This window comes from Canis lupus, chromosome 20, assembly GCF_011100685.1.
Source record: "Canis lupus familiaris isolate Mischka breed German Shepherd chromosome 20, alternate assembly UU_Cfam_GSD_1.0, whole genome shotgun sequence".
Taxonomy (NCBI): Eukaryota; Metazoa; Chordata; class Mammalia; order Carnivora; family Canidae; genus Canis; species Canis lupus.
The window spans coordinates 10,455,130-10,469,412 of record NC_049241.1 but is presented as its reverse complement, the minus strand read 5'-3'; the positions used below and the strand labels follow the sequence as shown (position 1 = coordinate 10,469,412).

Genomic DNA, 14,283 nt, shown 5'->3' with positions numbered 1-14,283 from the left:
TTTCTTGGGACAGAATTTACTCTGGTTCTGATCCACCCTTTGGGCTCTGGAGGGTTTAAAAAAAAGATGTGGTGGCTCTGGTTTTCAAAGTGTAAGAGGTAGAAGAACAGTACAGGTCAAAATGCTAAGCTATGAGATGTCAACAAAGGGAGAGGGTATTTATAGCGCAGAGGCATCAGGGAATATTTGGGGTATTTAAGCCAGTTGTTGAAGAATTAGGAGAAAGCATGACAGCTAAAGGACAGGTGTGAACTGGATAATGCAAATAGGGAATCAGAGGGTATTCAAGGGAAGCATAAGCAAGAAAAAAAAATTAAAAAAAAAAGAAGAGGAATTTAGGATGTTGGGGTGGTGAATGCTGATGAGGCTGGAGAGGGTAAGGTCAGGGGTCTGCTTGGGAGGGACTTGATGGCCAAAATGGGGTGTTTGCACTGCCTTCAATGGGCAGTGGATTTGGATCCACTGTGCCTAGTCCCACACTCACCTTCCAAGAAGGCACTCTGGCCCTGACATGACAAATAGTCTCTTTGGGCCACCCTTCTAGGTACAAGGCAAGCATAAGGAAACAACTTAGATGTACTCTCTTTGAGCAGAAGGAGACAGAGAAGTAAATACCTAGTTGTTTCACTGCAGATTGTAACTGCTATAAAGAGAAATACCAGTGTAAAAGAATAAGAAATGAAAGGGATGGCCTAAAATCAGAGAGAGCAGTTAGGAGAACACAGTAATGGTAATTTTAGTGGATCCTTGTCATTGAGGACAAAGACAAAAAGGGGTTCACAGAAGACTGAAACAAGCTTTGCAACTGTTATTTTTTGAGGGATGCAAGGTGGAGAGGGGTATCAAAAATGAAGACTATTGTTAATCATAATGATTTGAATGGATATAACTCATTTAGTTTTACCATGTGTAAAACAATGTGTGTCACATGTATTAATTTTCTCAGTAAGTCAAGGAGGTACTCTTACTGTCTAAATTTCAAAGATTAAGAAAAATAAAGTTTGGAGAATATAAATGACTTGGCCAAGATTCCTCTTAGTATTTGAGCACATGTCCCTCTGAGTCCAACACTCACATTAACTACTCTGGTATACCAAGACAAGCCAGAGGGTGTGGGTGACATCAAAAAAGGGAAGGAGAATGATGTGTTCAGGTTTTGATGCTGAGTCTGAAATGGTCCAGTGGCATTAATCACTGGTGATACTCCATTGGAAGAATCAGTGCTCAAGAGTGTAGGGAGAATTGGGAATGGCCATCCTCGGGTTGTTTACGTGGATTAAGTGGCTCATTGAAGGCATAAAATATTCTAATGACAATTATTCAGGCAGCTATGATGTGTCAGGCACCATGCTAATTCCTTAGACATGTTATCTCATTTAGTCTTCAGAACAGATAAGCTTGGCAGACGCTCGGATTGCCTATTTGCCTTTGCCTTTGGGTACAATGTCTGGAGGTGATGAGGTCTGTCTTTGAACCCAGGAAAGTCTGACTTCCCAGATCATGCCCTTTCTATTTTGAGCTGTAGGTAAGCTTACTAATGCAGAAAGTGGTATTCAGAGAAAATTTATTACCTGAAACTGGGTTTGACTCTTGGGAGATGTCGAAGCAAAGAATAGGAAAAGGTAGGGTTTTTACCTGCAAGAAAAAGGAGCACACTGGGGATCTTTCCCAAAGCAGTGTCTTCCTGAACAATAGAATTGGGGAGGTTTTAAACTAAGGGTGCTTGCACGATAGGCAGTTCAGCATAGAATTGGGGTAAAAGTCATCTTAAGGTGACAAAGTCCAAGTCAAGGTCACAGGATCCAGGTCACATCATCAATTCTCTGGCTTTAGTTGGTTTGGTATTTGAGTGCTCAAAAGGGTTTAAATCTTACAAAGATAAAAAAAAATGAATCTTACAAAGATAATTCAAGAATGTACATCAGGTCAATCTTTACTTTTGAACCAAACTGGGACTTTTACCACTGATTTATTGTCCCTGATATGATTAGGTTATCTCCTAGCCTGATAGTGGCTGTTCTAACATTCTGTTGTTCCCTTAAAATCATTATCTACTGGGCTCTATCATTCCACAATTTCAATGTATCCCAGGAAGTTCTGCAAGAAATGTGCTTTGGGCAAATAGTACTGATCAGGGATAGATTACAGGATGGCTGGGAGTCTAAAATGATTTTTTTTTTTTGAAAAGGAGAGAGTGAGCATATATGGGAGCAGAGGGAGAAAGAGAATCTTAAGCCAGCTCCCCACTCAGTGCAGAGCCTGATGAGGGCCTCGATCTCATGATCTTGAGCTGGCTCAAGAGACCAAATCAAGAGATGGATACTTAACTGACTGAGTCACCCAGGCGACCCCTAAAATGGCTTTTCTTACGTCAAGAAACCTATGCCTTGTCTTCACTTTCCCAGGGACCCCTAACTCTTTCTGTTTATAGAGTCAAGTGCAAATGAAACAGGAGTTTTCTCCTTGGTGGTGAGTCAGAAACTGCACTAGGTTAAGTTGTCCCACAAAAAAACCTTTCATTTGCAGCAAATAAGGAGGTCACAGGGAATAGCTTCCAAAGTGATAGCTTCCTGAGAGACAATGAATAAGTTCCTTTTGTTTAGTGTTAGGATGAATATTTAGATCAGGAAGCCCTGTCATCCTATGTAGAGGTGGACATAAGGTCACACAGGTGCCTCAAGGAAACATGCCTATGCATATACAGTATGTTATGTGATTGAGGCTGAGGCTCTTCACTGGGCAGAGATTTTAGTATTATAATGAGGTAAAGGGAATTATAGGTCATTCAGGAGGTCACTAGGTGGTCCATCTGTGCAGGCATGGGTCAGGTTTAGGTCAGAAAGTCTAGGTGGTCTGGATCCAAGGTAGATCTCGTCAGGGCAGTTGCCATCACCTGGTGGTTTTGAGTTTCACTGGTCTGAGTTACAGTGAAAGCCTAAAAGAAGAGCTTAGGGAAAATGTTAAGATAAAGGTTTGTGATTACAAACAGATGCAGTCAAGGCCATGTCTTGGGGTCTAACTGGTGATACAGGATCTATTCAATTCAAGTTCTGTCCTTGGCTGCTGATCATACATGACTTATTTTTCTTCCTTTCTGTGATGTGTTTGTTGTGTTCATTTCCCCTCTACCCAGGAGTTCAGTGCTGCATATTTAACTCCCTTTCTTCCCTGAAGAAAATGCCAAGGACTTTTCCACTGTAAATTTTCACTCTATAGATATATAGTAAATGACCAGAAAACAAATGAGACTCATAAGTAGTTAGGGATCCTTTCTTTTTTTTTTTTTTTAAAGGTTTTATTTCTTTATTTGAGAGAGAGAGAGAGTGGAAGTAGGAAGTGGAGGAGGGGAGGGGCAGAGAGAAAGGGAGAAGTAGACTCCCTGCTGAGCAGGGAGCCTAACTCAGGGCTCCATCCTGAACCCTGAGATCATGACCTGAGCAAAAGGCAGACACTTAATTGACTAAGCCACCCAGGCACACCCCAATTAGGGATCTCTCATTTCTAGTTACAATTAAACTCAAATTTTGGCTAAGGAAAATCACTTCTAGAGGATTGGTCAATCTTTTCTGTCCTTCACACTGTCGTTCACCCATTCAATCTAACAATGCTATGGAGCCTCCTCCCAGAGTTTGAGTTTCCAACAAATGAATAAAGTGGACAGAAGCTCTGATCTCAAGGAGCTAACATAGAAACTGGAAATTGAGACCTTAATGAAGTAATGTATTTGCATAATGACAAATTGGGTTAAGTTCTTTAAAGGGAGATCTTTAGAGTTTATTAAAGGAGGATCCATTCTGGTTGGGTAGGGAACTCCTGAGCAAGAATTCAGTGAACTGAAGAATCATAGAGCAGCATATTGCAGCCCCATACTCACTGAGGATAGTGAGTAGGAACCTAGCTAAAGCCAATTGATGTGTGTCCCTGCTGGATTATGCAGGATCATCTAGGATGTCTTGTGGCAAGATGTCACTGACACTGAGGTGCTTAAGCATAAAGGTGCCATGATCAAGTCTGCATGCTAAAGGATCCTTCTGGCTTTAGTATAGCTAGTGGGGTTGGGAAGTGGCCAGGAGGAAAGAGAGGTGGGGAAATTCCACAGGAAGATTTCACAGAAGAGCTGTGATCCAAAGATGAGAAAAGAGGATTCATTTTTCTGAGGCACTTTTTTTTTTCTGTTTTGTTCCCAACAACTAAAACAGGGTGTAGCACCCAATAAGTTAGCAAGTGTACCTCAGAGATAGTGCAGGTTCAGTTCCAGACCACCACAATAAATCAAATATCACAATTAAGATTGTCAGGTGAACTTTTTGGTTTCCCAGTGCATATAAAAGCTATGTTTACACTGTGCCATAGTCTGTTAAGCATGCAGTATAGCACTATGTCTTTAAAAATGGTACATACCTTAATTAAAAAGTACTTTATTGCTAGAAAGTATTAAGCATCAGCAATTTCCACAGTAGCCAAAGTATGGAAAGGGCTCAGATGTCTATCTACAGATGAATGGATAAAGAAGACAGTATATATACACAATGGAATATTACTTAGCCATCTAAAAGAATGAAATCTTGTCATTTGCAACAACATGGATGGAACTAGAGGGTATTATGATAAGCAGAATAAGACAGAGACAAACACCATATGATTTCACTTATATGTGGAATTTAAGAAACAGATGAACATAGGGAAAAGGAAGGAAAAAATAGAATAAGATAAAAACAGAGGGAGACAAGCCATAAGAGACTCTTAACTATAGGGAACAAATGGAGAATTGCTGGAGGGGAGATGGGTGGGGGGATGGGGTAATTGGGTCATGGGCATTAGGGAGGGCACTTGATATAATGAGCACTGGGTGTTATATATAATTGCTGAATCACTGAATTCTACCCCTGAAACTAGTAATACACTATGTTGTATTATACAGTGTGCTATACAGTGTATAATATGCACTTACAAAAAACAGTTGTATTATATAGTGTATTATAAACACTAAATTGAATTTAAATACAATTTAAAAAATGTTAAATATTAACATGTTCATTGAGTTGTATTTTTTTTTTCTGCTGATGGGGAGGGTCTTGCCTTACAGTGGCTGCTGACTCATCAGGGTAGTGGTTGCTGAAGGCTGGGTGGCTGGCAATTTCTTAAAATAAGACTACAATGAAGTTTGCCACATTGATCTTCCTTTCACTCGAACACTTAGAGGCCATCATAGAGTAATTACCTAATTTCAGTGTTGTTGTATCTCAGGAAATAGGGAGGCCTGAGGAGAGGGAGAAACATGGGGAAACGGCTGATGTGGCAGTCAGAACACACACAAGATTTATTTATCAATGATAATTTATAAGTAAATTATCAATTAAATAAAGCCATTTGCCATTTTGTATGGCACTGGTTGATGGTACTCCCCGAACAATTACAATAGTAGGATCAAAGATCATGGATCACAGATAATAACAGATAAAATAATGTGGAAAAATATAAAGTATTGTGAAAATTACCAAAATATGATAGAGAGACATGAAGTGAAAAATGCTCTTGGGAAAATGGTACCCACAGCCTTGCTCGGTGTATGGTTGCCACAGACTTTCAATTTGTAAAAATGCAATACCTGCAAAGGGTCATAAAATAAAGAACAATAAATCAAGGTATGCCTGTATTTAATATGTAGTTTGCCATATGAAATAATTAATTTCAACCTCATTTCAAGAGGTAAAACCTACGTGAGTTGTTGGTAGAGGGGCCAAAGGAAGGAAAGTCCAAGGACACAGAAGGTGTGGCAGATGACAAAACTTGTGGTTTATGGGCAGATAAGGTTGCCATGCAGGAGGGCTTTGTCCTTTTGTTTTCTTTGGATCTGAGTCAATCAATATTTTCTATCTTTGACCAGATAGTATATAGTTTAGGCTTTGTGGTACATGCATCCACAGCTACTCAACTTTTGCCATTTAAACATAAAATGGGCCATAGACAAAAAGTAAATGAACAAGTGCCAAGATGTTCTGATCCAGCCTCTATTTGCAAAACAGTCAGTGGGCAGGATTCAGCCCATGGGCAGTAGTTTGTCAATCCCTGAGCAGATCATGACTTCAGTTTTAAACAAGTGTAATTGGTGGTATTTTTTGAGACATCCATATGAATATGTTTACATTATTAATTATTGTTAAATATGGGTGTTAAAAAATATTCCAAATGTATTTAGTAATTAGGGATGCCTGGGTGGCTCAGCAGTTGACCATCTGCCTTTGGCCCAGGGCGTGATCTTGGAGTCCCGGGATCGAGTCCCACATCAGGCTCCCAGCATGGAGCCTGCTTTTCCCTCTGCCTGTGTCTCTGCCTCTCTCTCTCTCTCTCTCCATGTCTCTCATGAATAAATAAATAAAATCTTTTAAAAAAAACCCACAAATACATTTAGTAATTAGAACAAGATGAAATTTATAACCTTTGATTGGTAAGCATCTTCTAGTGAATTGTGTTCCAGAGGGCTATTAGATAAGTGGTCATTTGTAGTTAACATATACATTTTAAGGAGATGGCTCCTCTTGTGATGATATTGTTTCAGAAAGTGACAGCTAGCTAATGTCAGCAGATGTGCATTGTTTGGTCCTCAGAAAACACAGGATATCTTTTGAAAGGCGTCAACTTTAAAAAAATCAGAGGGTTCCACATAAGGCTGGTGGGGGGGGTGTGGGGGAAGGAAGTGCTGAGACCAAGTATAGTCATCCCTTTTACTTAGAGTAGAGTTTCAAGAGTACTTACTTGTAGTAGAGTTTCATAAAGAATAAGAAACCTAGATTGACCTTAGGAGCAAACTGTTCAGTTAATCTTGGAGGTTTTAATTATATACATTTAAAAACAAGCACTCACCCCACTGTTTGTATTTGAGGGAAATGCAGGCATTGAAACAGTGAATGCAGATCATTTAGGCAGAACTATTATGAAATCTGTTCTTGATGTATAATTTAACACATATTTATAAGTATGCATAGTTGTACCGTGTTCCTTTAAACTTGGTTGTTTTGGGAGCAGAAATGTCTTACTCTCACCCACGTCATTTGTTTACTTTATATGTTCTGCTGTCATAGGTATTTTAAGTTGTTTGGGCAATAGCATTATAAGACATAGTCTAGAGACTTTACTGGCTGTGCAAATATGTAATACATGTAATTTCACTACAACTTCATACTTTCCCATGAAATCATAATAGAGTATCACTGAACATTTCTGTCACTCATTCAGACTCATCAGAGATACTACGTCATCAGGTTGAGAATAGTAGTCCAGGTAAGCAATTCTCTGTGGTCAATAGCTTCTGTGAACAACACAAAGATTTTTTTCCAAACCTCAGCCCTTCAGAAAGTATAGTTCAATAGTCCCCCAATCTGTCTACATTTCACCTGAGGAGCTCTAAAACACACTGATGCCTATTTGAAAAATTTAGAGGATTCCCAAGTGATTCATATCTACAGGCAAGTCTGGCAACCACTGGCCTAAGTCAAAGTAAAGTCTAAAAACAGCATAAATGTATCTACATCCTGGACTTTACGGTGAGATGAAGCTCTGGGTCCTTCCATGGATGCCCAGGGTTGGCCATAGTAAAAAAAGCCATTCCTAACAATATTGGGGAGCCACTTTCTTCCTAGGGTACATTTAAAAAGTGATTCTTACAAAGTTTGAATAGATAGAATCTGAATTAGTAAGTGGATTTTTTTTAGAGATTTTATTTATATGACAGAGAGAGAGAGAGAGAGAGAGAGAGAGAGAGAGAGAGCGTAAGTACATAGAATGGGAGAAGGAGAGGGAAAAGCAGGCTTCCCGCTGAGCAGGGAGCCTGATCCAGAGCTGGATCTCAGGACTCTGGGATCACGACCTGAGCTGAAGGCAGACGCTTAACTGACTGTGTCATCCAGGCACCCCTGAATAAGTGTTTTTGCAGCACTGAGTGCTGCTACAGAATTCCTTGTGAAGCTCTTGGTAACCCCTCCACCTTGCCCACTCCACCTCCCTCCTACAACTGAAACCTGGCTCTTCTGTAGTATCAAAAACTCAACATTTCTGTGCATTTTTTCTAAAACCCCTTTTCCATAAATTAAGACAAATGTATTTTAATGAACAAATGGTGTTTTAATAAGAAAGCTCTTTTTAAAATTAGCTCATTCTATTAGGGTTTTAATAAGTTAAAAAATAATAACAATACTGTAGAGAATTATGCAACAAAAGCACCAGCCAGCTTGATCTGCAGAGTAAGCTTTGGAAGCATGCAAATGGATTTTCACTAAAGAAAATATCCCTGGAGTGACAAAATTTTCTTTTAGATAGAAAATGTCTGTGTGGGGAAAAGAACAGATCTCTTCTAGATAAAAATGATGCACCAAACCATGTTTATAAAAAATTTATCTCTGTTTGAGTTCTGCATTTGGCAGTAAGACAGCAACTAGTCTGGTTTTATTTTAAAATTCCAGTGATTATAAGGCCTGCACATTCCCTGTGGAGTAGCTAACTCTCTACTAGAGCCAGACCCCAATTTTTCTTTGCCAATCACATGTGCTAGAGAACTTTAGCTGACAGGTGCTTTTCCATTGTTTCTCTCTGAGCCAGAAGCAACGGAGTCACAGTTGATGTTTGGAGTCTAGGGCTTTACTTCTCTCTTTTAGGAGCATTCCCAGGAGACAAAATAAGTGCTTCCGATCACCCGTGTTTCAAAAGTCCCTTTTCTTTCTGGAGCTACCTACTTTCCCTGTTGGAATTTGAATTATTGGCTAATTGTCTAATAGTCTCAGAAGATCTTCACATACCAGATGCGGAATTAAGAAAAAGTGTATTTGTTAGAATGTTTCATTGCAAGTAGTAGACCGTCCAGGAAATATTGGTCACCCACTAAGGAAAGTTCATCATTTCATGTTCGAATTTCAGGAATACAGTGGTACATGTGATGGTTAATTTGCTGACATCATTATGCCACGGTTAAAGAATGGTTAATGATGACAATTTCGATGCTACAAACTGACTTATAGCACTTCATGAACTAGACAGTCTTCTCTCAGAGAACCACAGAATGGGGTGGAAGGCAGAGAGCTTTTTATAGGATGAAGAATTAAACAACAAGGAAAAGATAAACAGAAAATACCTGATTGGCAGGGGCCATATAATCAATCTTGTTTGAGGTGAGAAGGCTTAGAGTTGAGTTGGCATTTGGGGGACTGGCTGACTGAATACAGTCTGTGTCTGGCCAAGTGGAGCCTGTTTACAGGGACACCTATCCAAGTATGGTTTGCTACATGGCACCTTGGGAAGGAAAGGCTCCATCTTGGGCCTAGAAGTTATTTCAACATCATCAACGACACAAATTCTTTTTTATCTTTTTTCTATCCTCAGTATATTGGCTTTTTCCAATTTCTTGTCTCTTCACGGTTAAAGATTGGCTGCTGCAGCTCCATATATTACATTTGCACACATCAAAGTTCAAAGGCTAAATATAGTATATCTCTTTTTTGTGTCTCTTTTAAGAATGGAGAATATTTTGCTAGTACTCTACATCAGACTTACCTTTGCTTTCATTGGCTAGAACTATATATTATCTCTTTCCTAAACCATTGATCTACCTATCAACATAATCTATGTGCCACACACGGTGTTAATTGGCAGTACCATCGATACAGTTCTCTTGCTAACAGCTAGGATTTCAACATCTCTTCCCCATGAGCCAGCTACTGAGCAGATCCAGTATCTAGTACCCATAAACATTGGTGTCCGGGTAGGAAATTCATCCTTATCAGAGAATTTAGAACTGTATCTTCTAAAGAAGATTATAGTAAACATCCTAGCCCTTTTTTCTAATCTTTCTGCATCTTAACTTTGGCTTTCCACCTAACTGAAACATGGTTTTGTTGCAGCATTCAAAAGAAAATTGAAATTTACATTCCTACTAGCCTCTAGCAAAGAAAATTGACATTATACTTGAGTTTTCATAACCCTAAATGATTATTCTCCCTTCAATAAGTACCCATGGGTGTTTGTAGCTGACTATTTCTTATGAAACAAGTCACTGAGTTTGTGTGGATGGGTATAAGATAAATCAAATGTATCATTTAAAAAAAATTCTCACTAGAACTTTTAAAGTTTATTTATTTATTTTTTTAGAACTTTTAAAGTTTAGTTGGTATCTTTATTCAACAGTGTATTTTCAATAATGATTTTTGTTGAAAAACAAGTAAATTAGACATTTGTTCATTTGTTGCAAGATGCAACTTTGTTGCTGTAATATATACAATTAAACTGAGTTGAGATGTACTTTAAATGAAAATTGAAAACAAATTAAGTAATCAGTCAATGTAATGTTTGTGGTTACAGCTCTTATATATATTTGGATAAGTTAAGGAGGGGAGGGGAAAGCTATTCAGCATTGCTGGGTATTTTATTTTATTCCTAGGATAGAAAAATAGTGAGCTGACAACACTTAACATAGGCTATAAAATGTTAGATAATGATAATTTCTTTTTATATTTGTATGAGCCCACAACTATTCCCATAGATCAAGTTTAATCACATGGTATATTACTATCTACTAGTGTTGGAATCAGGCAGTTTCAAGTTTAGCTAATGAAATTTATTTATAGGGTTTTTTTTTTTTTTTTTGGTTAATCTTTCTTATTAACCATGAGTAGGACCTTTTAATTTGACATTTGGAAACATTTGTATTAATAATAGCATTTTTTTAGGTTCCAACTTCTTGCAATTTGACATTTGTAAAGCTAATGCATATCTTTTTCTCTCTTATTACAAATTATTTCCTTAATTTTATGACTTTGGGATGGCTGCCAGTGACTTACTGCCTCAAAAATGATGATGTTGAGAAAGAGATGATTGTGTTTTATATTTAGTAAGATTTATTAGTGCTGACTTGGGCTTTGTGTTCAGGCAAATGAGTTTACACGAGTCATCTAAAGATTCTTGGGTCTCTGCTTAGAGTTTAAATTCAACAATTAGAAGGTTATATTTTATGAAGCTTAATCCCTGAGCCATTTCCCCCAACAGTTTTACCTACATTTGATTTAGGTTTTGAATATAGTTTTCACTGAAGTTTTGATGGAAGTATCACACCCTGCTACACATTGCATCACGTTTTAATATAGTGCTAAACTTCCAAGAGCAATAAATTAATTTTCCTTTCCCTTTATCTCTTAAAATTATACATGTTTTTAAAAGCCTCAGATTTTCCAGTATTTTTCTAACCAGTTTTTGGTCCAACTGTATTAAAGAGGTATTGGGAATGTCACTTAAATGTGTTCATTGGAATTTATTATGTAAGTTAATTTGCTGACTTAAGTACACCTTTTACAACTTGTAGATACTGCAATTATTTATTTAGTAAATATGTTTTTCAAGACTGTTGATTGCAAGTAATAGAAATGCCACTGAAAGTGTGTCAGCATAGCAGAATTTCCTGTCTTGCATAAGGGAGAGGTCTAGGGAATCATGCTTCAGGCATGCCTATATCAAGTAGCTCATGCAGTTTCCTCAGTAATCATTCTCTTCTCCTTCTCTTTTTCAGTAACCTTTTCCTCTGTGTTGACTTCTCTCTCTTACAAATCCCTTCCTTCTTATAGCCATGAGCACTGACATCCTTACATCCTACAAACTGCCAGGCAAAAAAAAAAAAAAAAAAAAAAGATGTTTATTTTATGTAATCTTAGTAAAAGTAAACTTAAATTTCTTTCCATTCCATAATTATTCCATCCCTGACCTATATTTTGTGCCTAGGAGTTTGGAATGTATCTGTTTATGATAAAGTATGGTCCCTAGAGAACCACCAGCAACATCACCTACAATTTTGTTAGAACTACATACTCTCAGATCCCGTCCCAACCCAAACAATCAAGAGATCCTACTGTCAGGCCCAGCATACGGGGTGATAAGGAATCTTCCTAGTGATCCTGATGAGTGCTCAAGCTTGAGTAATGGTGCAATACACAATAATTGGCCGTGACTGGGTCATGTAAACAAACCTCTCCTCCACCGCTCCCCAGGAACTTTCTCATCTTACAGCAAACACATAGGAAATAGATCTGAGGAGCTGATGTCAGGAAGGAGGAAGAGTAGATGCTGTGCTGGCAAATGAGAGATCTCTGCTACAGTGCAATTTCAGCCCAATAGTACCTTTTCTTTGTTTCTAGTGATATTATTTCTCAGAACACGGTTGACTATGAATTGCCAAACCAGTATTTTCATTAAGCAAATCCACATTCATCCTCCTCTAGGATATAGTATTTTATTTTTAAATTTCATCTCCAAATAGGTACATGGCCAATATTGAAATGTTCCAGGCCATATTATTTTCTTTTTTTATCAAATGCTTCCTAATCACTTAGAGTTGACTACCATTATAGCCTTCAATAATGAACCTTGTCATTTCTAAATGATAAATAATAGACTGAATTTGCTTCAAAAATTCTCTTTGACCATGGGAGTGATGCCTACAGAATTTTAGAGAAGATGGTCACCATTGTAATATTATCCACAATAATTTTAAAACAATTTTTTTCGAAGCTAATAAGGGAGATGCATGAAACTTTTCACATTACTTAAGATTTTTATTTCTATTTATCTAATCATAAGACTCCTCTGGGCATTTGTTAAAGATCCAAAGGTCTTTTTACTAATTTTTATTTTAATTATTAATTTTTAAGTTATTTAAAAAATTATTTATTTATTTATTTATTTATTTATTTATTTATTCATGAGAGACACACACAGAGAGAGAGAGAGAGGTAGAGACACAGGCAGAGGGAGAAGCAGGCTCCATGCAGGGAGCCTGACATGACTCTTGATCCCAGGTTTCCAGGATCATGCCCTGGGCTGAAGGCGGCACTAAACCACTGAGCCACCCGGGCTGCCCCTACTTTTTATTTTTCGTCATATTCTTATTTGGCAGGTCTAAGGTAGGAATGGGAATTTGTATTTTTAATAGTTGCCACGGGAATCCTTAGAACCAGGCAGGTTTGGCACATTCCATAGTGGTGAGAGGTAAGGATGCTAGGATGGAATGGTTGGGGTCAAATCTTAGTTACAGTTCATACTGACTGGGGGATGGAAGAGGTGGATAGTTCCTTAATTGTCAAGTCTTAAATGCCGCTATCACTGTTATTCTATTCTTTCCTTTTTCTCTGAACTAACCTGCCAGTTATACCTTCTCATTTCTCATGCTGCAGATAGAGGACATGCAGTGGGGTAAAGGAGTCCGGGAGATTCCCCCCTCAGTGTGTACGCTGCCTTGTAAGCCCGGGCAAAGAAAGAAGACACAGAAGGGAACTCCATGCTGCTGGACCTGTGAACCTTGCGACGGCTACCAGTACCAGTTTGATGAGATGACATGTCAACATTGCCCCTACGACCAGAGGCCCAATGAAAACCGAACTGGCTGCCAGGATATCCCCATCATCAAACTAGAGTGGCATTCCCCCTGGGCCGTCATCCCTGTCTTCCTAGCAATGTTGGGGATCATTGCCACCATATTTGTCATGGCCACTTTCATCCGCTACAATGACACGCCCATTGTCCGGGCATCTGGGCGGGAACTGAGCTACGTTCTGTTGACTGGCATCTTTCTTTGCTACATTATCACTTTCCTGATGATAGCCAAACCAGATGTGGCAGTGTGTTCTTTCCGGAGAGTTTTCTTGGGCTTGGGTATGTGCATCAGTTATGCAGCCCTCTTGACAAAAACCAATCGGATTTATCGCATATTTGAGCAAGGCAAGAAATCAGTGACAGCTCCCAGACTCATAAGCCCGACGTCACAGCTGGCAATCACTTCCAGTTTGATATCAGTTCAGCTTCTAGGTGTATTCATTTGGTTTGGTGTTGATCCACCCAACATCATCATAGACTATGATGAACATAAGACAATGAACCCTGAGCAGGCCAGGGGAGTTCTCAAATGTGACATTACAGATCTCCAAATCATTTGTTCCTTGGGATATAGCATTCTTCTCATGGTCACATGTACTGTGTATGCCATCAAGACTCGGGGTGTCCCAGAAAATTTTAACGAAGCCAAACCCATTGGATTCACTATGTACACGACATGTATAGTGTGGCTTGCCTTCATTCCCATTTTTTTTGGCACTGCTCAGTCAGCGGAAAAGGTAAGTGAAAATGCACACCACAACATGCATTTCAAAAATATGTTTGTTTTTGTAAATACTGAAACCAAATTGATTGTATATAGAGAGAAGGTTTATTTTCTGAATTATTAGACAACAATGCTACAGAAATCTAAAACCTGCA

At 38.5% G+C, this 14,283-nt stretch overlaps 1 protein-coding gene across 4 annotated transcripts in view; it reads left to right on the top strand.

Moving 5' to 3' along the window:
- GRM7 (glutamate metabotropic receptor 7) overlaps positions 1–14,283 on the top strand; it is an 834,441-nt gene that overhangs the window by 665,287 nt on the left and 154,871 nt on the right. For all 4 annotated transcript variants that reach the window (XM_038565782.1, XM_038565780.1, XM_038565781.1 and 1 more), the window contains exon 8: positions 13,206–14,141. In XM_038565782.1, the coding sequence (XP_038421710.1) occupies positions 13,206–14,141 (936 nt within the window). The remainder of the gene's footprint in view (positions 1–13,205; positions 14,142–14,283) is intronic.